This window comes from Lactuca saligna, chromosome 5, assembly GCF_052625555.1.
Source record: "Lactuca saligna cultivar CGN05327 chromosome 5, ASM5262555v1, whole genome shotgun sequence".
Taxonomy (NCBI): Eukaryota; Viridiplantae; Streptophyta; class Magnoliopsida; order Asterales; family Asteraceae; genus Lactuca; species Lactuca saligna.
In genome coordinates, this window is record NC_136421.1 from 214,077,465 (window position 1) to 214,101,367 (window position 23,903).

A 23,903-nucleotide genomic window follows, 5' to 3' on the forward strand; every position below is an offset into this window, starting at 1 on the left:
TTGAAGATTAGGTTAACAGAGACAAATTTTTAATTCTTTGCGATTTTTTCTTTTAAAATTGTGGACCTATCATTTTATTTGTATATAACATTATGTTTTAATATATTATTATGATACAATGTTGCATTCATAGTTACATTTATTCGTTGAGGAGTTTAATTTTCAAATAACAAATTGTTTCCAACTATATTTTTTGAAGATTTAGGTTAACGGAGAAAAAAAATTAATTTTTTGTGATTTTTTCTTTTAAAATTATAGACCTATTATTTTATTCGTATATAACATTGTGTTTTAATATATTATTGTGATGCAAGGCTTTCAGACCCCTTTATTTTTAAATCCTGGCTCCGCCCCTGTCCCTCACTGCCTTTATCGATCAAACCCAACCAAACTCCCTTCCCTTCTCTTCGTTCGGAAGGAAAGCAAAACAGGAGGCAACAAGGACAGCAACGAGGACGAAACGAGAAGGCCATAAAACGTCTGTATATAAATCGTAGTATCTATAGAATCCTAACAAATTTACTGGTTCATAAAACGTTGAAAGCTAATATTAAAATTAAGAACCTTTAGCTAACTATAAGCCAAAACATAATAAATATACCAGTGAATGTGAATACTGATTAGCAAGTTAGAGAGATCATCGGCGAGGTAGTGTGACAGATTTTAACTCCGGGGAGACGGTGGCAAGGCAACAACCTGCTTCATTTTTCTTGGGATATATATATATATATATATATATATATATATATATATATATATATATATATATATATATATATATATATATGGACCCACCTCTTAGTAGGGTCTAAACACCCCACTACTTGTACATTACATCCGCCATTAGATAGAGTACCGGGTACGAGTGGACACACCGTGTGTGAGGCACCAACAAATTCAACCCTCATGTGGATTGTGGAGTCAGTCCCGTTACTTAAGGGAAAAACCATTTAAGAGAATATCATATCATTTTTCTTCTTCTTTTACATTGTACCTTATGAATCGTTAGTTGTACCTAAATATGAGAGGTGTAAGAGATGATAATTTGCATGTGTTTAAAGAAATAAGTGAAATAACGAGAACAAAAAGAAAAATGTGGAGATAATATGATTTCACGAAAGGTAGGGATGACACATATGGATATCCACCGTCCTAAGGGTTTGTTTTGTTTTCCTTTGGCCACCTCCAACAAATTTCATTCGTAATGGAGCAAATTTCATAAAAAATTTTATATAATAATGGAGCAAATTTCACAATAGGGATGAGAATTTGGTCCGAAAACCTGAACCGAACCGATACCCGAACATAATCGAATCGAATTAGGCCCGAATAAGCAATTCGATTCGGTTCTCGAGTATCTATATTAGGCTTATTCGGTTCTCAAGTTATTCGGTCTGGTTTACCTAGATAAGGGCTTATTCGGTTCTAAATACCCAACTCAGAATTGAAAAGTCATTTTTTTAATCGTATTTTTCTTGCTACATCAAATGACATACATCTAGTCGATCCGGTCGTGTTTCTCCTTGTCCCTCCTTCGGTGATTGAGTCATACATTCAAAAAAAAAAAAAAAACTATTGCATTTTATTACCGAAGTCGACTTCATACTCAATTGAACTACACAAATTCTAACCGTTTTTTGCCCCTTTCAAACAATTATATATACTTTGCATTATTTTTAATTATCAAATTTGTTTCTTTAAAAGATTTGTTATGGAATCATTAACTACAAAAATCATAAAAAAAAAATATAATGTTTATAATCATATTGTAAATAGTATTCAGGTTATAGATTCTTTTCGGATATATTAGGTCCTTAATTATCTTGTACGTGTTATTCGGGTAATAACCGAACCGAACCAAACTCGTATTAGTTAGTTGGCCCGGTTTTTGGTTCATGCAATTACCATTATTCGGTTTTCAGGTTATTCAGGTTCGAATCGGTTCGATCAGGTTCCAATCCGAATAACAACCTAGTTTACAAAAAAACATAAAGAAATCGATCATAAATATTGAACGTGTAAAAAAAATGAAGATACCAGTTATAAAGATTGAATGCGTATATACATATTAATGATTAAATGTGTGTAAAATGAAAATTATATTATCATATTAAATCATTTTTTTCAGATTAACCTTGACCGAATGTGTATAAAAAACAAGTTAAATGGACAAAATAAATCAATAACTAAATTATACAAAATAAAAAGTATATCACCTCTATTAAGTTTTCATTTTTTATTAATCACCGAAAAGTTTCCTTTGGCTTCTAATAATGAAACTAGAATAAAGAATACCTATACGATATCAAATATTTTGAAGTTTCAAAACAGGTCCTGTTGTTTGTCTATTTACATTCAAAATCTATCCTGTATTTCAAGTTATAACCTTTCTGCCCCTGCTTATTTTTCTTTCATTTCAGTTATTTTTTAACTTCGACTTAGTAGTGATTTCAATTTTCCTAATGTTAAGTATACAACTTTACAGAATTTGCTTGATGGCCCTTCAAGTCTTGAAAAATTATGATGATGCACAAACTTTCAAAGAAAAAGTTGCACCAAAACTACTACTTTATAAAAACCGGCCCAATCTCTCATTTGCTGCTATTATGTGTATATTTACAAATATACCAAGGAAACAAATTCCTAGTACAATGTAACATTTTATCTATACATTTCACATACAGCAATTTGCCCGCCAAAACAACACTGAAAAAAAAAAGTCAATCAAACCCAAAAAAAAAGTCAACGTGACCGTGACAATAACCTCAAAACTTCACCATAATCGCTCATACTCCCACTCGAAAACCTCTTCATTCTTTCCCATAACTGCAATCGTCTCCTGGGCCTCAATGGGCCCGAACTCGAGCTTATCCTATACGAATCTACATCAAGCCCGAGTCCCGAAAACCCTCTCTCCACATCTAACGGGCTCTCATAGCCCGTATAGTTGGAACGGTTCGGGCCTGATTCAGGCCCGGCCCGTTGGTCATACTCCATGGATGCTAAATCCTCTTGGCTACAACTCCTTGACCCCAAATCTTGTGTCTCTTCACACTCATTACACACCAATTTCAAAGCCTGAACCACCTCACCCATAAAAGGTCGGTGAGACACCTCGGGTTGCACACACATGGAAGCGATTGCAGCCACTTTGGCTATACTATCAAACGGGACTTCTGGGCTCAATGACGGGTCGATCAACAAGTTTAACCCTTCTGGGCTCGGGAGTAAGGGTCGGGCCCACGCAACTAGGTTTTCTTGGCCCGATGGCATTGACATGTCAACGGGCTTTCTTCCGGTTAGTAGCTCGAGAAGTACCACACCGTAGCTATAAACATCACTCTTTACAAGAAGATGGCCCGTCATCGCGTATTCGGGGGCCACGTATCTAAAAAAAAAATCAAGAAATTTGTATGATTTGGAGTGTGAAGTGTTTTTTTTTTTTGGAGGGAAAGAAATCAAAGGATGTAATGTACCCGAATGTGCCCATGACACGGGTGGAAATGTGTCGGTTTTCTTCATCTAAAGCGGTTCGGGCCAACCCGAAATCGGAAACTTTTGGAGTGAAGTCGTCTTCTAAGAGAATGTTGCTAGATTTGAAGTCGCGGTGTATGACTCTTGGGCTTGAGTCTTCGTGCAAGTAAGCTAGTCCACGGGCTGCACCGAGGGCTATCTTTAACCGGGCCCCCCAATCCAAGGGTGAGGTTTCCTTGTCAATTCCTGAAACAACCAAAGTTTACAATCTCCATAAACAAAAATAGAGCACAAAAAGTCAACCATTTTGAGTTTCCAAAGTCGATTAAAATATTTTTTTGGCTTAGATGATGTTTGACATTTGTTATGTAGCAGATGATATGACAAGACAAGTTGTACTGAGATGAGACTAATGTCGATGGAACAAAATTTGTAATTTTTTGTCTTATCACAAAACATGGAAGACATGACATGACATGACACAACATGTTATACTGTTGTCTAAAAAGATGGAAGACATGACATGACATGACAATAACAGAAGCTTTTAGGATGTCGACGGGACAAAAACTACAATTTTTTTGTCCCATTCAAAAAGGTGAAAGAAAGGACATGACAAAACACATTATACTGCGTTTGTCACACATTGCACCGGAACCAAAGTCAACAAGACAAAAACTGCAATTTTTTGTCTCGCCCAAAAAGACACCGCATAGACTCGCTCTTTTCTCGTCCATTTAAAAGACATAAATACCCTTCTCACACTGCTCATCTTAAAAATATATCATAGCTATACCAAAAATATATCATAGCTATACCATGAAGATGAGATTCAACGCTGCCATTTGGGATGAGCTCATAAACCAAACACCGGTTTTTTTCCTCAGTACAAATACCGATCAACCGAACCAAGTTTCTATGATGCAAGCGGCTAAGCATCTCCACTTCAGCCAAGAATTCCCGACCTCCTTGTTGATCATCTCTCTTAAGCACTTTAACTGCAACTTTTGTTCCATCTTCAAGAACACCACTATACACACGTCCAAATCCACCTTCACCAAGAACTCCCAATTCATTGAAGTTATCCGTTGCTTTCTCCATCTCACTTGAACTAAATGTCTTTGCGGATCCCGTGTATGCTATACTAGAACGGAACGATAGTGAATTTGACTCAGGCCCACTTCCGATCGATGCACCCATCCCTACAATACAAGTTTTAGATATATGAAAATGAGGTGTTGTTTCTTTTCAACTTCATCTGATAAGCTATATATAAGTGTTTCTTTTTTACTTTATGTAGAAAGAACGAGTTGATGGAGAAAGTCTTTCTCCATCAAGTCGGAACTTTTTCACAAATTTCCCCTTGTGCATGTTTTTTCATATATTTTTAAACATTATTTATCTAGTCAAAGCTCCCACATTTGTGTACATGTATGTATGTATATGTATGTATAGCCACCCTTATATTTTGACTTTTAGGGGGTCAAATAATTGAAAAACCAATATGAACTTTATTATTGAAATTTAGGGAAAACAACTATGCAGGCTACCAAACTATTATAAAAGTTCCGTTTAGGTCATCGAACTATAAAAAACTACAAACGAGAAACTGCACAATGGGGTTCATCAACACCAAATCCTCCCAAAAATGACAAAAATAGCCCCAAACTATGGGCTAGTTTTCGTTTAGTGACTTAAGTTCAAAACTGAATTGAAGGGTATAAAGTCCAATTTACCACTTTCTAGTGTAATTTCTGCCAGATTTGGTGTAAATAAAGCCATTTACATAGTTTGGTGTACTCGAAGCTCAAGGGTATAATAGTCATTTCACCATTTTTCAGTATAATTTCACCCAGATTTGGTGTAAATGAACCCGAATACATAGTTCGGTGTACTTTCATATTTTTATCCCAAAAAAAAACCCTTCTTCAATAGTTAGAGTGACATCCGTAATCACTAAAACTTTTATTTAAATTTCAAGTTACCTGATGATTTTGTGACAGAAGGCAAAGTAGCCGGTGGGTTTGACCCTGACTGAGTCCTGATCCTATCTTTAAACAACAAAACCCAAACCACAACACTAACTAGAACCACAGCTACAACCACTGAGAAAGCTATTATAGCAATCAAACCACTATTCAGCTTATTGCTACGCCTCTGTTTACTCACATCAACACCCAATGGTTTCACATCCCTTCCATTGTTTCCATGACCATATGGTTCACCATTATAGCTTGAAGATGGCAAAGGTGGTGATGGAGGAAGCCCTGAAAAAAAAAATAAGTTCTCCAAGATAAGCACTTTGACTTTTCAGGTCAAACAAACTCATTATCATCACTTCATATACCTGGATATTTCACGAAAAGAACTTCATAATCGCCAAAAAGCGAGGACTTAATTGGAACTTGTTTCATCCATAATCTTTGAGCCACAACATATGCTGTATAATTTTCAAAAATTTCACCAAGGGGTACTAAGTTGATTATAGCAATTGTTTTTTCTTGATCTTGGTTGTCTTCATTTGCTCCCATGATTCGGACTTGACTTGATTTTAGAAAGAGTCCAGAAGCCATTTCAAATGCCAGCTCAGATACCAATGGGAAGAAGGTGTATAATGAGATGCTAAGGCGAAGCTCCACTTGCATTGGTAATACACATTTGCATGGTGTTCCAGGAGGGGTGTTTGTCAATGGATCCACACATACTATTGATGAGCAATCTACAAATTCAATAAAAAGAGTAAAATCAAGAAATCTTGAATGGATTCTTGATGAGGGAAATAACTCAATAAGCAATATATATACCTTCATTGGGAGGTGGAGGTGGTAATGCTTGAAATGGCTTTGGAATCATTGGTGGAGAATGAGAAGGGGAAACTTTAGGAGAGAGAATCGGCACTTGAAAATATAAAGATCATAAAAAGATAAGCTTGCGAAGGGTAAAATGGTCATTTTTATCAAATTCAGACTTCGTTTGGTCTAAAAAAGGAACAATCTTTGTTGATACAACATTAACCCCTATCTCTGTTTAGAAATTTGACTTGATACAGAAAGAAAGACTTAATAGAGAAAGTCAAGGAATGAAGGCTTTCCCCCATTAAGTCCTATCTGTTAACAAATTTTCCTTCATTTAGTTTTTCTTTCCATTTCCCTAAGGGTGTTGCCATTTTCTCACTTAAATATTACACATTATTTATTCAGATAACATTTGAGGAGTTTCTTACTTGTAGATTGTACAGGTGGAGGTGTTGTAGATGGAGAGATCAAAGGTGAAATAGAGTTTTCAATTGGAGGCACAGCTGAATCTGCAAATCATTTGAAAAAAAAATTGTAACTTTTTGCAATATAAAAGTAGAAAAGATTAAAAAAAAAATGATAGTGTGCATGCATAGATAATGCATACCTAGACTTGGTGGTGGAGGGGTATGGCGGCTTGGCTTACTCGCCGGACCTGGTGGCGGTGGTTGTGGGCGGTGGTGCATTGGCCTACTTGCTGGTCCAGGTGGTGGTGGTGGTGGATACAATGGTGGCAAAGATGGTGGTGGATGAGATTCTGAAGGTGGAGACTTGTAACCTGAATGTGGAGGAGGAGCATGATGCACAACTGGAGCTACATAAAAGAAAGAACAATTATTAAAATAATAATTTTTGGTTATACTCCATATAATATAAAAATATAAAAAGAAAAAAAAAACCTTTAACCGGAGAACGTGGGGGTGGAGTGATGTTGGTTGTTTGATTTGGTGGAGAAGAAACCGGAGAAGTGTCTCTTGGAATAGGAGTTGATATGGGAGAAACTGCAAAATTAATAATTAATTTATTAATTATATGTTTATATAGCATCCTACTTTCATTTTTTTCTATTACAACATTGTACTTTGCTATAATGAACACGTACATGGAACTACTTTGCTATTTCTTGCATTTAGCCCTTTATTTTTAAACAGCCAATATATATTTTGGGATAGATGAAGTAAAAAAAAAGACACCTGGTAAATTTGGAGGAGGAATGGATGAGTTATGGTGGATTGGCTGGAAATTTCCTGGTGAGTTTCTTGGAGGCAATGCAACAGGCCCTTCATCAGTAAATGAAAAAAAAAAAAAAAAAAAAAGCTCAGATGAATGGAAATAGATAAGCTGCATAAATATGAATTTATAGTTCACCTGGTAAATTAGATGGTGGTGGTGATGATGATGCAACAGGAGATGGTGGTGGTGATGATGATGCAACAGAAGATGGTGGTGGTGGTGATGCAACAAGAGATGGTGGTGGTGATGATGCAACAGATGTTGGTGGTGATGATGTAAAAGATGGTGGTGGTGATGATGCAACAGATGGTGGTGGTGATGATGTAAAAGATGGTGGTGGTGGTGATGCAACAGAAGATGGTGGTGGTGATGCAACAGAGGATGGTGGTGGTGGTGATGCAACAGGCACTGAGATTGTAAATTTTATGACATTAAATTGTAGTTAAGAGGTTATGGCACAAACAAATAAAATACAAAAAATAGCAACATACGTTGATTAATTTGTGTATTATAGCATCCTACTTTCATTTCATTTAATTACAACATTATTGATTATACGTTCGATTTTTTTTTCCTTATCAAAGCATTGTATTTGGAAACCGATCTTTCTTATAGCAATGAAAATTGCTTATAATTACATGACATTGCTATAATAAACTAATTAATGAAAGTACGTTGCTATTTCTTGCATTTAAACTGTTAAAGAAACATACTTTTGCTTACCTGGCGAATTTGGCGGAGGTATGGCGGATATAGGCGGAGCTGGAGGTGAATTTATTGGCAATGTGCTTGGGGGTGAAGCCATAGGGGCTGATTAGCAAATTTTATGAGAAAATATTAGTCAAAAAACATAAAATCAAATTAAAAATACTAAGAAAATATTATTTATGAAAATATTAACCAAAAGATTTTATCCCACCTGGTGAATTTGGTGGAGGTATGGTGGATATAGGCGGAGTTGGAGGTGAATTTATTGGCAATGTGCTTGGAGGTGATGCAGAAGGGGCTGATTATGATTCATGAAAAAATGTCAAAATATTATTCTTGAATTTGAAACAAATACATGGTAATATGTTATAATCTTAAATGTAAGATTCATCATTGAGGAAAGAAATGGTACAAGAGTAATTCATTTGCTAACAAAAAATCTATCCATGTTTTGTAATGATTACCAAGGGCAAAAAGGTAATTTTCAATTGAATGTAAACTTTATCTGTAGTCACCTGGTAAGTTAGGAGAAGGTAGAGGCAATGTAGGAGGTGAACTTGGTAATGTGCTTGGGGATAAATCAACAGGAACTGCACATATTTATAAAGATTTATGATTAAAAAAAAAAAAAATCATATTTTAAATTTTTAAAGAATGTCACTTTTGGTCAATTCATATATTAATTCTTTAACTAATTAAAATATTTCCATTTCACTAGTGTTGATTATATTTCACACCACATTATCATTATGATCAAAACTCCCCCCAAAATTGAAGTACTTTATGAACCGATATTCATCCACGATTTGCAATGATTACTAAGGGTAAAAAGGTAATTTTCAATTTCAATTTAAACCTGGCAAGATAGGAGGAGATGGAGGCAATGCAGGTGGTGAACTTGGTAAGGTGCTTGGTGGTAACTCAACAGGAACTGCATACCAAATAACACAGTAAATATCAAGTAAAACAACCTTTTTCAAAAAACCTTATAATAAACATCAATTACAATTCACACACACCCAAATGATGTTTTAAGAAAAACATGCACTTTTTATATATAAAAAGTCAAAATTTATACCGGTTTTCATCGTGTAAACTAAAAATTCCAATCGGCCTTTTCTTATTTAGTTTGGGATTTTCAAATAGAGAAAATAAAAATAAATAAATAAATATTCCATTACGTGGCAAGTTAGGAGGTGGTATGGGCAATGTAGGATTTGTTGGTGGTGATGCCTCTGGCAACTTGTTTGGAGGCGACGCCATGGGCCCTACACATAAATTATTAAATTTTAAATATAATATATATATATATACACACACACACACACACAGACGCACCAGGCAAAATGATTGGTGGTGATTGGGGCACAGATGGTGGCACTTGTGGCATAGATGTTGGCACTTGAGCCACGGGTGGCGGATTTTGAAGCATGTCTTGTGGTGGTGGTGCTATTTGTACTGCATTGAAAATTCTTAAAAGTCAATGCAATGAGTGTTTCCTTTTGACTTAATGGGGACATGACTTAATCTGGTAAATTATATATATATATATATACGGGTGTTTCCTTTTAACTTTTTGCTAAAAAAACGACTTAATATAGAAAGTCACATAAAGAAAGCTTTCCTATTTAAGTAATTAAGTCCTACCTTTTTACAAATTAATCTTCATTTTTCATTTTCTCAAATACTTTTTAAATATCATTTATCCAGACAACACAGTTTACCTGACATGGTTGGTGGACTGACAGGAGATTTAGAATCCGGTCCCTTTTCCGGTTGAGGAATCGGTGGCACGGATACCGGAACGGGTGGCGGGACAGCTGGCGGGCTTGGTGGTGAGATTTCTGGGATTGATGTGATTGGCCCTTCAACTAATGTCATGTATTTTCAACATTAATTTTGAAGTATGCAACCAAATCAATGTAAATTTTGAATTTTGACCTTAAAAATTTAAGTGTAAATGAGCATACCTCCTGCATTTGGTGGTGGTTGATTTGGAGATTCAATATGGGGAGGATCTGAAAGGGAATTGGTAATTGAATTAGATTTTTTTTTTTTAAATGTTTTTTATAAAAATAAAAGTTTTACCATTTGGTTGAGATGTTGGACCAGGTGAATTACTAATTATTTGGCCTTCATTAATGGGAGGAACACCAGAAAAACTAGCCGATGGTGATATTGTTTGCCCTGAAAGTAAACAGTATAAATATATTTTAATACAAGAATGAAATCGATTTTTTTAATTTTCTTAAAGGCGATAAAGTTCATGAATTTTCTGGAAATATCATAAATCTTCCGAATCTAATAACGAATATAAGTTTTTTTTTTTTTTTTGCTAAATTGCGAAGATTCATCAAATCATGATTACAAACTGATTGAATTACCATATTCATGTGCACACATTTTTTGACAGTAATTCATATTTTCACAATTAGTAATCACAAAACAAGAACAGCTTGCTCCATCAAGATTTATCAGGAATGTAGCTCAAACACGAGAATAAGAATCAAAAAGGAAGAAACAACCAAATCCACTTCACAATTTCATAAATTTCCCAAATGGGATCTCGAGAAATGTCTAGATTTGGATATTATCCTTACAGAATCCAAAATCTTGAGAAGGGTAATAAGGGAATTACCTGAAGATACTTCAAGAAGCAGAGTACTAGCAATGGCACAAACTTGAAACACCAAGAAGAAGTACTTCACCATCAAACCCATCCCATGAATACGAAGAATTAGTAATCCCCAAAACACCAAACCCAAATTGATCCAAAAAGAATCAAACCCAAATAATAAAAATAATAATAACTCTTGTTATTTATTATAATAATAGACTGAACATGTAAAAACTTGAAGCAACAATAAAAGAAGAGAGAGAAAAAGGGTTTAGATCAAAGGACACCCACAAACAGTGAGCGACAAGCAATGAAGAGAAGGAGATGGAGTTCCTTGAAACACTCCAAAAAGGGTTTCGGTTTTTTTATTATAAGAGCATAAAATTATGCTCTGTAATATGCAGAGCTGATTCTTAAAGATCGACAGGATCATGTTACTATTACAGTTACATACAACTGTTATCTTTTGTTTTCAAGAATAAAACTAAATTTAAGTATATAGTATTAAAATGAAAAGAACATATTCTCGTATATTACCAATCTTTATAATAACCCATGATTAAAAACAATAACACTCGAGACAATCAAGATTAATTCTTTATTGTATTAACTTCTGCAAAAATTAACACCTTTTTCAAGAATACCAAACAGATTATAAAAAAAGAGGGGGTTTGGTGGGATTGAGGAGGGAGGAATGGATGTCTAGAGACTTTTTTACAGGGGGATTTTCTTGAAATTGTGAAAATAGAGGAAACCCCACCAAATGTTTTGTGAAAAAAAGAGTTAAGAATTAAAATTGTCGGTTTCTGTTGAAAATTTTAGAAAAGGGTTTGATGGGTGGATTAAAAGGGGGTTGCTTTGACCGATTCGGTTCCTGGATTTTGGTTGATGGTGTTGGCCATTCAAGAAGGTGGAAATTAAGAGAGATGGCATGTGCCTATTTGCATTTGACAGCTCACCTTCTTTTTGTGTGAATGTCAAACAAATCACGATAACGATATTGTGTTAATTTTTAGGTAAATCTTCAATTTGGTACATAACATTATTTTGGAGATTAAATACAATTTACAATCAGATGGGTTAATCTATATGTATAAATGGTAATACATAAAATATGGGCCTATACAAAATAATGCACAACATGCTAATACTCTAATAAGTCATTGCAGTTTGAAAACGGTTAAATTTATTTTGAAATTTATGAATAGATATGCATCTGAGTCTAAATGAGAAGTAGCTTCAGTGTCCATATACCAATCGGTGTAGGGTTGATCAATGGATATAGTGTTGAAGGCTTAAACCAAGTCAATAGCGTGGATATCAAAAAGTGGGAACCACTCCCATGGTAGAGAAAAAGGTGTGTCGGCATGAAGTGCATCATATTGGTGTTGCCGTGTTGGGAGGTGGCGATACAAATTTGTTGGGAGTTGCGTTGGTTATACCCGACTGTGATGAGGCAGCAACTTGGTTGTTGCTTTGTTTTGGTGGCATTGTTGCTGTTGGAAGCCGTTGTTAGGCGAGGAAAAGGCCACAGAGGTGACATTGCCCAACCATAAGTGTGACATAGTACACGGTAATGAAGCCACTAAAAGTAGGTGGGTTGTAAGCGTCGGTTAGAGCATTAGGACGTTGGTTTTCATAAAATTCACATCTTCGGTTGTTAGAGGAACCATTAGATTAGTTGTTACATAGTGAGTTATTGATGGCTCTATAAAAGGGTTGGAGACTTGAGTTGATATGTGAAGTATTATAGATGAAAAAGACAAGCCATTATGGGCCAGAAGAGATATGGGAACTTGAGACATGTGTTGTTCCTCTAGTGAGAGCATGGAGCGAGCTCGTAGAAAAGTAATGAGTGAATTGCGGTAGCAGATCATAGTGGCTATATTGTCAATTTCTCTAGATAATACATTGATTAAATAACTAACAAAAAAATGTGTTTTACATGGTTCATTGATCAAATAAGTGACAAAATGTGTTCGGGAACCGGGGCATCTATATTGGCAAATAGATCAGACAAAAGTTTCATCTTCTCGCAACATTATGTAATGGATCGATCAATAAGAACCATGGTGCGTAATTAATTGTCAAATTCAATAGTACGTTCATCTTTATTGTCACAAATAAATGTTTTAGATCTAATCCACACAAAATGGGTGATAGCCCCTTTTTGAGACTCATGTTGAGTAGATATTGTATGATTATACCATAAATCCACATATTGTCCAATTAGTCAAACTTAAACAATTCCACATCATCGATGCCGTTAGATTTTGATAAGTCCTCAAGATGTCAGACTACGACATAACCAGTACAACAAGTTTCAAATAATTATCTCTAAACATCGTCGTTGAGATCAAGAATGGGAGAAACATAAGTTATTTATGTTAGTGATGTTGTAGGGTTTGTTTTTTAGGTGTAGTGGCATCAATCCAGAAACTTGAGAATCGATTTACTCTATGCAAGAGTAATATTAAGAAAGTTGTAGTTCACTCTGAAACACTCCAAAAATACAGTCCAAAATTTTCGTTTTTAATTCATTTAAGAAAAACCATAATTCAACCATCATCATATAGAAAAATCATAAATCGTGTATCTCAAAACATCATATCAAATACTGTATCAAAATCATATAAAAAAATCATAGACTAAAACATCCCAGGCTAATTGTGGTGTGTATCATGCGATCATCCCAAGCCCTTCCCCTTACTAGTGGAAGTACCTTAAACCAAAACTGAAAACCGTAAGCACGAAGCTTAGTGAGCTCCCCCAAACTACCACAAACCATACACATAACATATAATCATATCTTCCCCCTCTCCCTCTGCTACATCAAGTCTAGCTCGGCATCGACTTTTCCGGCATCGGGCCCTGCCCGACATTGAACCCTATTCGACATCATGCCCAGCCCATCATCGAGCAGATCTCGGCATACATATGAAAATATCAACTAACATATGACATAAACACATATACTAACATGTAAACACTTCTCGGGCCCTGCCCGACATCGGACCGAGATTCGAAAGCATACTAACATTCCTCGGGAACCGCCCGGACATCGGACCGGAGTTCGAAAACATACTACCATAACATATTAACTAGACATTCCTCGAGATTTCCCCGTCATCGGACCTAAGTCCGGTACACCTGACACATAACATACACATGCAATAATCACAAAAACATCAAGCATACAAGCATTCCTCAGGACCACCCCGACATCGAATCGAGATTTGGAAAAGCATATGAACCTACATCGGGCCTCACCCAGCATCGAACTGTAGTCCGGAACTACTACTATCTAAACAGTCCAACATTGGTGCCTTAGACCCATTCCTACAAGAGAATACTTACCTCGCAAAGCTGTCTGCAAAATCTTGCGGTGAGGAATATCTGGTAGCTGCTCCAACAACTCCCCGACTATCAATATCATAATAATACTTAGTTAAGATCTGATAATCCTTCTTAGGGTAAAATGACCATTTTTCCCTTGGTCAAAGTCAAAGTCAAAGTCAAGTCAAGGTCAACTCCCGGTCAACCCAACTCGTCTAGTTATCCCCTAACTCGTCGAGTTCTATGCTATCCTGTCTCGTGATAAACTGAGCCAACTCATCAAGTCCCTTCACAGACTCGTCGAATTCTATATAGTACGAAATTGGGATAAAAACGAGTCAACTCGTCGAGTGCCTTCACATACTCGTCGAGTTCTTCAGTTTCCTAGTCTTAATCACATCCATCTAGCTGAGTCACTTCCTAAACTCAACGGGTTCACTCAAAATCAGATAAGGTTGGGGAACCACGACTCAACTCCCCGAGTCACATGAAAAACTCGTCGAGTCCCCCATATGACAAATCCATACAGTCGACTCTAATCAATTCCAATGCTTCCAACTCATATAGCTAGACTCCTTAGGCTAGCATTACACGTAAAGTTGCTAACTTTACGTGCATGCATGATGTTATGAAGCTACAACACCAATACCAAGCAAAAATGGAGGTCTACATCATGGAATAGGGCCATGGCTGAATAAAGGTGGAAACTTTGAGCTTCTAGAGCTCAAGAGTGCCCAGATCTGAAGTCCTTACATCACCAAGAGTTCAAATCTCGTAAATGACCTTGGAAATGGTCCAAAAGTGACAACATATAATCCTAGAAGAAGATCTAGGTGAAGAAAAGCCAAGGTATAAGATTTATACCTCCAAAGGGTCTAAAATGCAACACAAGTTCCAGATCTACTACCTCTTCTTGAATCACCAAGGGTTTCCTTCCTTATTCTAGCTTCAAATCACACAAATAGCAAGAAAAAGCTCAAGAACACTCAAGGGTTGATTAGGGTTTCGAGAGTAGGGTGTGAAGGTGATGGAGGCTGGGGTGGAGGCTATTTATGATGCTTAAATAGGGTGCAAACCCTAAAGATTAGGGTTTCCTCCTGACGACCCTACTCGTCGAGTCCAGGCTCTCGACTCATCGAGTAGTTCACTTAAACCCCGCATCCAAACTGACATCTACTCGACGAGGTAGGGTTACCAACTCATCAAGTAGCTCTTACAAAATGAATACTTAAATGAATTAAATGCGTACCAGGAACGGGACGTTACAATTCTCCCCCACTTGTCTTAGACTTCGTCCTCGAAGTCTGTTGTGCTTGAAAACAACTCTGGGTATTGCTCCTTCATCTCCTCCTCGGGCTCCCAAGTCCACTCCGAGCCCTTGCGGTGCTGCCACTGCACCTTCACTAGCTCGACCCTCTTGTTCCTCAGCTCCTTCGTCTTGCGATCCAGAATCGCCACCTGTCTCTCAATGTAATTCAGGCCGTCATCAACCTGAATATCCTCTAAGGGTAAAATTGTCGTGTCATCCACTAAGCACTTCCATAGCTGGGAAACATGGAAAGTGTTGTGGATCTGGTTGAGATCTGCGAGAAGATCTAGTCTTTACGCTACCTTGCCTACCCGATTTATAACTCTGAAGGGGTCGATATACATGGGGCCCAGCTTGCCCCGTTTCCGGAATCGGATGACACCCTTCCAGGGTGACTGTAGCATCCAAAAACTTCCAACCAATTTAAACTTTTCAAAAACAATCCATGTTCCATTAGTTATTACAAAAAGGTTTCCAAATATTATATTATCATAGTATCCCAGAAACTACATCATAAAAATGAGGAGTGCTACGATCACGCCTTTGCCTTGCCACGATCTCCTGATGTACCTGAAACAATAAATGAAAATTGTAAGCCCAAAAGCTTAGTGAGTTACCCCCAAAATACTCATACATATACAACCATACACATACAGGAATGAACAACATACTATGGGTCCATTCAACCATCGGGATGGAATACCCCTGGCCATCAACCATCGTGTTGGAATGCTAATATACTATGAGTCCAATCATCCTCGGGATGGAATACTCTCGGCCCACAACCATCGGGTTGGAATGCCCACACACCTACACATACAGTAACTACTATGGGTCTAATCATCCATCAGGATGGAATACCTCAGGCCCTCAACCATCGGGTTGGAATCCCCACCTACTATGAGTCTAATCATCCTACTGGGATGGAATACTCCTGGCCCACAACCATCGGGTTGGTATGCCCACCTACTGAGTCCAATCATCCTACCGGGATGGAATACTCCTGTCCCACAACCATCAGGTTGGAATGCCCACCTACTATCAAACATGTGCACCTATCGGATAACCATATAACAGTCTATAGAGACAACATTCTAGGGCCCTATCATCCTCGAGATGGAATACCCTCCACCACCAATCAACCAAGCGCACATATAACAGGTAATCCCTACCAGCATATAGACAATCAGACTTAACTATAGGTCACTAAGCATAACTACATCCAATCTACCAGGATACTAATCTATCATGTCATAAACGTAACTATCTCAAATACAAATCAAATAACCGGCATTGGTGCCTTATACCCTTGAGTATAGTGAGGATAACTCACCTTAAAAATGTCGAACTGAAGAGATGAGATCAAAACTCCCAATCACTGCCACAAACACCATCGCCTAAAACTTCATTGAAACCATAACCATCAGAGCCCAAATTACCAAAATACCTTTTGAAGCCAAACTAGTCAACTCTTGGTCAAAGTCACAGTCCTGGTCAAAGTCAACCTTCCTGGTTGACCCTACTCTCCGAGTCATCCTAGTGACTCACCGAGTTCATGAACTCAGAACCCACAATTTGCGACCGGACTCAATGAGTCATGGGGTGACTCGGCTGTCCTAGCATGTCTAACTCACCGAGTCACCACTCAACTCATTGATTTGCATCATAACCATTTGGGTTTGGGTTTGCGACCCAACTCATCGAGTCCAAGAATAGACTCGCTGATTATAATTAAGCCATCCCTATTCAGACGATTTCAGACCATCTCACTGCTTCCAACTCATAGATATGGACTCCTAGGGCTAGTTTCACACATAAAGTTTCCAACTTTACGTGCATGCAAGGCGATATAGGCTCAACACAAGCTAGAAGGAAGGTTCAAGACAAGAATGCTCTTATACATGCACAAAGGCTGATGTTTTATTCTTCCATGGACCAAAACCAGCCTAGATCTTAAGTTACAACCTCAGGTCTAGTCCTTACACCCGAAATGGATCCCCATCAAGCTAAAAAGCCCCAAAACCTTAACCATGAATAGATCTAAAAGGTAAAATCTCAAGGTAACATCTTGTTACCTCAGAAATGCGCCCAAAATGAAGTAGATTCCGGATCTACAAGGATTCTTTGATGCTAGCCTCTTGATCTACAAGCTTCCTTCTCTATATTCCTCCTCCAAAGCTCAAATCTCTTCAATAATGGAAGCTCACACGATTTTAGGGTCTACTGAATCTCAAGGGTAACAAGGAGGCTGAGGGGAGGACATAAGGTCCTTTAAATAGGGTGCAAAACCTAAGATTTAGGGTTTTCTCTTCCTAGCACTGACTCGTCGAGTCCAACCGCCGACTCGGCGAGTCAGGTCACGTATCACGTGCCCAACACACGTTCCGACTCGACGAATTAAAGCTCCAACTCGTTGAGTCTACTTTTCCATTCACACTTTACACCCATGAAATCTTGCTTCCGAACTTGGTATGTTACAGTGACACCTTCAGGAGGATCATGTCGCCTTCCCGAAACTCCAAATCCGAACGTCGCTTGTCAGCGTAGCTCTTGTGCTGACTCTGAGCTGTCCGGAGCCTGCTCCGGACATGCTGGATCCCTTTGTGGTCTTAAGTTTTACCTCAATACTCCCCATGACCCTCTGACTGACCTCACCCAATAGATTGGGTTCCTACACTTCCTCTCGTAGAGCATCTCGAAGGGAGAACGGTCTATACTGGCGTGGTAACTGTTGTTATACAAAAATTCCGCTAACAGAAGATATGTATCTCAACTACCACCAAAATCCAAAACACATGCACGAAGCATGTCCTCGAGAGTCTGAATCGTCCTCTCGCTCTATCTGTCGGTCTGGGGTTGGAAAGCAGTGCTGAAGTGGAGATGAGTACCCATCTCGTCGTGAAACCGCTTCTAAAATCTGGAAGTAAAACGGACATCTCGGTCTGACACCACTGAGACAGACACTCCATGATGTGATACTACCTCTCACACATAAATCTTGGCCAACTTCTTTGCCGATATGTTCTCCTAGATCGGGATAAAGTGAGTGCTCTTGGTCAACCCATCCACGATGACCCATATCGAATCGACCCACGTGCGATCCTGGGAAGTTTAGTGATGAAATCCATAGTAATGTCCTCCCACTTCCACCGGGGATGTCTAACGAATGCATATTGTCATGAGGCCTCTGGTGCTCTACCTTGACCTTCCTGTAGGTCGTACATCTCTCTACATACTAGGCTACATCCCGCTTCATGCAGGGCCACCAATAATCGGGTCGAAGATCTTTGCACATCTTCGTCGCCTCGGGATGGATGGACAACCTGGAATTGTGGGCCTCATCCATCAATATCTACTATACTCCACCCCAGTACAACACCCAGACCCTCCCATGTAGGGTCAACAACCCACGGTTATCATAATAAAAGGAGGCTACATGGCCTATGATTCGCTCGCACTTACGACGATCCTCCTTCAGGCCCTCGACCTGCGCCTCTCAGATCTGCTCGAGCAATGGAGTAATCAGTGTTATCCTTAGACAGATGTCTTGGATCGGGGGCACTACTGCCTTGCAGCTTAAGGCGGCGGCCACGACGTTGGCCTTCTCTGGATGGTAAAGGATCTCACAATCGTAATCCTTCACCATATCTAACTACCGACGCTACCTCATGTTCAGATTTGGATGATACATGAGGTACCTCATGATATGTTTTGAGCACTACATCATTACTTATGGTGTACATGCAAACCCTAATGCTTCGGATCTAGTTTGTCTAATGAACATGCAATTGAATTATCCAAAGCTATAAACCCTAGATCTAATAAATAACAATTGAAATTAGGGTTTAGATCTTACCTTTGATTGTTATGTAGCAATAACAATCTATTCCTCCTTGTAATTGGCTTCAGAAAGTTTAGTGCCTCAAGTGTTGCACCTCTAATGGAGTCACAAACACCACTAGCAATACAGATGACGAGGAGAAGAAAGGAGGCACCAAAAAACGTCTAAAAACCCTAAGGAATCAGTTAGACATGTTTTTGGTGCCCTAGGGGTCCTTAAATATGTGAGGATATTCGGGTTTTGAACTTAGGAAACCCGAATCTGACTGCTTAGGCTCTAAGAAGCCCATGGACTCCTTGGGCTTCCCCATAAATTTCATCCACTCCACTCTATGGAGTCCATTAGCCCATTCTTGCAACTATCTTATAATTGCAACATCAATCCCCTTTCTTTTTTAGCCACAAAAATTAATTATCAATTAATTCTTGACTAATAGTAATTAAACAACATGATTTCTCCTTTAATATATTATTCATATAATATATTAATAAATCATAGTTAATCCTCTCTCTCTCCTTAATTCTTCCTACAAGTTGCTATGGTGAAGGCAACCCAAAAGGACCATGCTCATAATCAGGTCAAGTACATAACAAAATAGTTATGGACTTAGACACTAATCCAACAGTTTCCCACTTGGATAAGTCTAATAACTATTATGCATAACTTCAGAACCTGCTCAGCAATCGTAGCTTCCAAAATCCGTTGTCAACTTCAGAACACATCAACTTAGTCCCGACTTGGCCAAGCGCTTAGGTATCATCACTAAATCATCGAGGGGCTCACAAATATCGCTTTTATCCCATTTTGGGAAAAAAAGAATGGATAAACTTCGACTCCAATGCTTGCTTGCTCTCACTCATCAGATCACACACAATAATAAGTTTTATAACACCAAGTTATTGGTGTGTTTACTTATTATCAATGTGCAACCGAATCGTAATTACAACTCACACGTCTCGGTTTCAAGAATATACAATATTATCATCTCACAATCACTCATGATAAAATCCATGAAGTGATTCAAGTGAGCATAGGTTTAATCCAATACTCTAATCTTATCAAAGCACTCATGAACTTTGCAGCAAACTTATGCTATATCTAAACACTTTAGACAATCTACAAACAGATTCATGACAATCTTCCTTCATACCTACTTCCAACGTATGACTGACTGTGGAGGTTCGAATAACCCGGTTATTCTTGAAGTCAAAACATGCAAAGTGAAACACAATAATAATAATTAATCCTATATGGCCTCAATACTTTTGAGTATAAATAAAACACCTCTTATTTAGTCACCATATTGATTACTCATTATTGATTGTATAATGTTTCGGATAATCAACTTAACACTCGAATTATAACAATAGTTGTCCCATGCACCAAGCATGCACACTATGTTTCTTATAGTCCTTACTTTGTGAAATAGATCAATTGAAACTTTTCCAATGATGCTCATTTCAGAATTCCTAATCCTTATCATAAGTATAAGAATACCAAATTCTTGCCACTATCAGAATATGCTAGATTCTAACATTTTATGCAACGATCCTTTCATAAAGTCACAACACAAAGTCACCAAGACTCAGCCAATGAATTCACAAGGTTCTTTACTAGAAATTGTTACAAGATAATTCCATAGTCGTGAAGTCTCTCATTCAAAGTACATTCCTTTTAACATCCTTCTTGCATAAATTTTTCTGATCTAGACATAGATTCTTAATATCCAACTCCCATTATTGAAACATTTCCATATTTTTCACATGACAACTCATTCTAAATAGAATCTTATCTATTCATAATAATGTCGATATGGTCCATCCAGTACTATACTTCCAACTACTCACAAGCGACCAATCCTCATCAAACTTTGGATTGTCCTTTGATAGTTGTTTAATTATTTTAGTCAAAATCGATTCTACTCCCTTTTCCCTCTTAATGCACTAGGCATTTGGAAAATTTTAGAATGGTCAAATATTATAGCATATGCAATCGATCCTATACCCGAAGCGTATGGGACACGATGCATAATGTCTTACATAAAGATATGATACTTTATCAATCTTCTGCCATAACATTTTATGTGCCACGTTCTTACAATTCGAACTATGAAGAGGGATGCCGTAATCATAATCGAATTTTGAGAACACACTATGTATCATTGATTAAATTTATTAACATTTCTTGATATAAGCTTTAGATTTTGAAATGAAGTATAATATTCTCGCCCTTAATTATAGCAAAACAACTTTTCAACCCCTACAACTTTGCAATGTGAATCTTTGTTTTCTATAACTAATATTGCTAACTCGCAATACTTAAAATAATAATCATGCTCCCACTAACATGATGATTATAACCATACAAGCAAAACACTTATACTCCCACTAGCTTTGGCATGTATTCAAAAAAACACTTGAACTTCTAGAAAGCAATACTTCGTGAATTCTACAAAATTCATATTTCTAATACTAGATGCTTCGATAAGACTTTATCAAGCTTCTTAAACTCATACACCTTTCCTTAAATAGCTTATATGTGTGCCTAAACAATTCTAGAACTCAAGTTACTAAGTTCCTAAATGTTCAAACTAATTGCCAAATCTCATAATTCGAACTATGAAAAGGGATATCATAATCATAATCAAATTAGAGAATACAAATTTTCACAAACGCTATCTCCTTAAAATCTATCTTAGTGAAAGCATTTCCTCACGATCATTTTCACAAACGAAGAGAAACCTTATGACATTTAGATTTTATGGTGTATGTGTTCTTATCCATGCGAATTTATCAAAACAACAATCATAAAACGATGATCACGACAAATTCAACTCTTATGGATTGAACTTGTTTTATCTTGATTTCTTGCCTCATGGTAGCACGGATGCCCACCATGTCTTCCATGTTGTCAAGAAGCTCACCCCTTCCTATCAATGTACTTTTGTAACACCTTGATCCTCAAGTACTAATATTAGTATTGCTTCATTCAAGTTTTGAAGGACCTACTCGATGAGTTGGCTTCCCTGCTCGTCGAGTAGTAGCGGGTTAGTCCGCGAAGTTTAATGACCTACTCGCTGAGTCCAGGAAGGCACTCGACGAGTAGATTATGGCAGATGAAACCCTAAGTTCGGGACCATGCACCCTATTTAAAGGGGCCATTAGCCTCCCCTAGCTTTCCCTTTACAGCTCCTCATCTTCCAAAACTCTTATTCGTGTGTGTGTGTGTGTGTGACATTTAGTGGGTTTAAGCTTGAAGGAAGGACTTGGTGAAGGGAACACTTGAGGAAGCAAGCTAAAGGCAGCAAAGAACTCATGGGGATTCAAGATCCACCCTTATGAAGCACTCCCTGAAGGTATTAGGCCATTCCTTGGCTCATTTCCACCTAAAACCCTCTTTTGCATGAAATCTAAGAAAGGGCTTTTGAGTTTAAGCCAAGATCTGATGTTGTAACTTCAGATCTGCACTCCTTTTGGACTTTAGATGCATAAAGTTATTAGTTGTGCCTAGCATGAGCCTTCCCCTCAAGTGTATAACTCCATTCTAAGCTTAGATTGCTATTTGAGAGCTTAAAAGCCTTGCATACACGTAAAGTTTGCAACTTTGTGTGAGAAGCATACCTTAGAAGTTTGGATCAGTAATTTGGAGGCTTTGTATGGCTCAAATGGGTCTGCATGGCCTTAGATTTGTTGGAACTCAGTGAGTCGCATAGGGTGACTCGGCGAGTCTTATGAAGATAGGCATGGACTCGACGAGTTGGATGAACAACTCGGTGAGCCCGATGAATGTTGGCATAAACTCGACGAGTTGGATGAACAACTCAGCGAGTCGGATGAAGATTACCGTAGAATCGACTAGTCGAAGGAGCAACTTGACGAGTCGATTAAGACTTCCCTCATCTAGGGAATGTACGTAGACGTGTCTAGTTGCAAGCGGGGAAACTCAACGTGTATCCCTGGATTATCGATCGGACCTCATGAACTTGACGAGTCACCTGGGTGACTCGACGTGTAGAATATTTTCCTTGAAACTCAACGAGTCACTAGTTGCACTCGGCGATTTAGGGTCAACATGGACTGTTGACTCGATCTTAACTGAAGTGGACCAGGGCAGATTTTGAGGGTAATGACTGGTTATTATATGTTGCTCTTTAGGCAGTTAAGTTGGAGCAGCTCGTGGGGTATATTCAGTCGAAAGTGTTAGTTCAGCATTCGTGTCAGGTGAGTCTTCTCACCATACCTATGGGTCTAAGGCACCAAGGCCGACCCATTATGTGATTACGATAGATGTGATAGATATTCGGTGTTTGCTATGATATGTGATTGTATGTTGTATGAAGACCCCGGGGGAAGCCCGTGGCATTGGATGTAAGACCATGAGGGGTATCCCATGGCAGTCCTAGGTGAAGACCATGTGGGGGTAGCCCATTATATTGGATGTAAGACCATGCAGGGGTGCCCATGGTAGTCTTAGGTAAAGACCATGTGGGGTAGCCCATGGTACTATTACAGATTTTATGTATGCATGGCTTATGTGTTATGTGTGTAGCTTTTATGTTTATCAGGATATGTGTGTTGTGTGGATCGTGTG

General features: G+C 38.0%; 1 protein-coding gene across 1 annotated transcript; it reads right to left on the minus strand.

Annotated features, from left to right (window-relative positions):
• Nucleotides 1-2,568: 2,568 nt before the first annotated feature.
• Nucleotides 2,569-11,646, minus strand: LOC144998908 (Protein kinase superfamily protein). The gene is made up of 21 exons (XM_078958640.1): nucleotides 10,849-11,646; nucleotides 10,299-10,397; nucleotides 10,181-10,228; nucleotides 9,935-10,081; nucleotides 9,549-9,668; nucleotides 9,392-9,478; nucleotides 9,067-9,141; nucleotides 8,726-8,800; nucleotides 8,422-8,508; nucleotides 8,226-8,312; nucleotides 7,638-7,910; nucleotides 7,463-7,549; nucleotides 7,169-7,270; nucleotides 6,877-7,083; nucleotides 6,698-6,778; nucleotides 6,279-6,371; nucleotides 5,822-6,193; nucleotides 5,460-5,741; nucleotides 4,293-4,676; nucleotides 3,477-3,720; nucleotides 2,569-3,388 (listed from the first exon to the last, which is right to left on the minus strand). The coding sequence occupies exons 1-21, from the start codon at nucleotides 10,928-10,930 to the stop codon at nucleotides 2,743-2,745; spliced, it is 3,678 nt and encodes a 1,225-aa protein (XP_078814766.1). The 5' UTR covers nucleotides 10,931-11,646; the 3' UTR covers nucleotides 2,569-2,742.
• Nucleotides 11,647-23,903: the final 12,257 nt, after the last annotated feature.

Excerpts from the sequence above, each read along its gene's own strand:
- LOC144998908 (XM_078958640.1), bottom strand. The coding sequence starts at position 10,930 with ATGGGTTTGATGGTGAAGTACTTCTTCTTGGTGTTTCAAGTTTGTGCC. Across the intron at positions 8,509-8,725 it reads ACCTTCTCCTAACTTACCAG|CCCCTTCTGCATCACCTCCA; the intron begins GTGACTACAGAT and ends AATCATAATCAG. Across the intron at positions 7,084-7,168 it reads CCCACGTTCTCCGGTTAAAG|CTCCAGTTGTGCATCATGCT; the intron begins GTTTTTTTTTTC and ends TCTTTTATGTAG.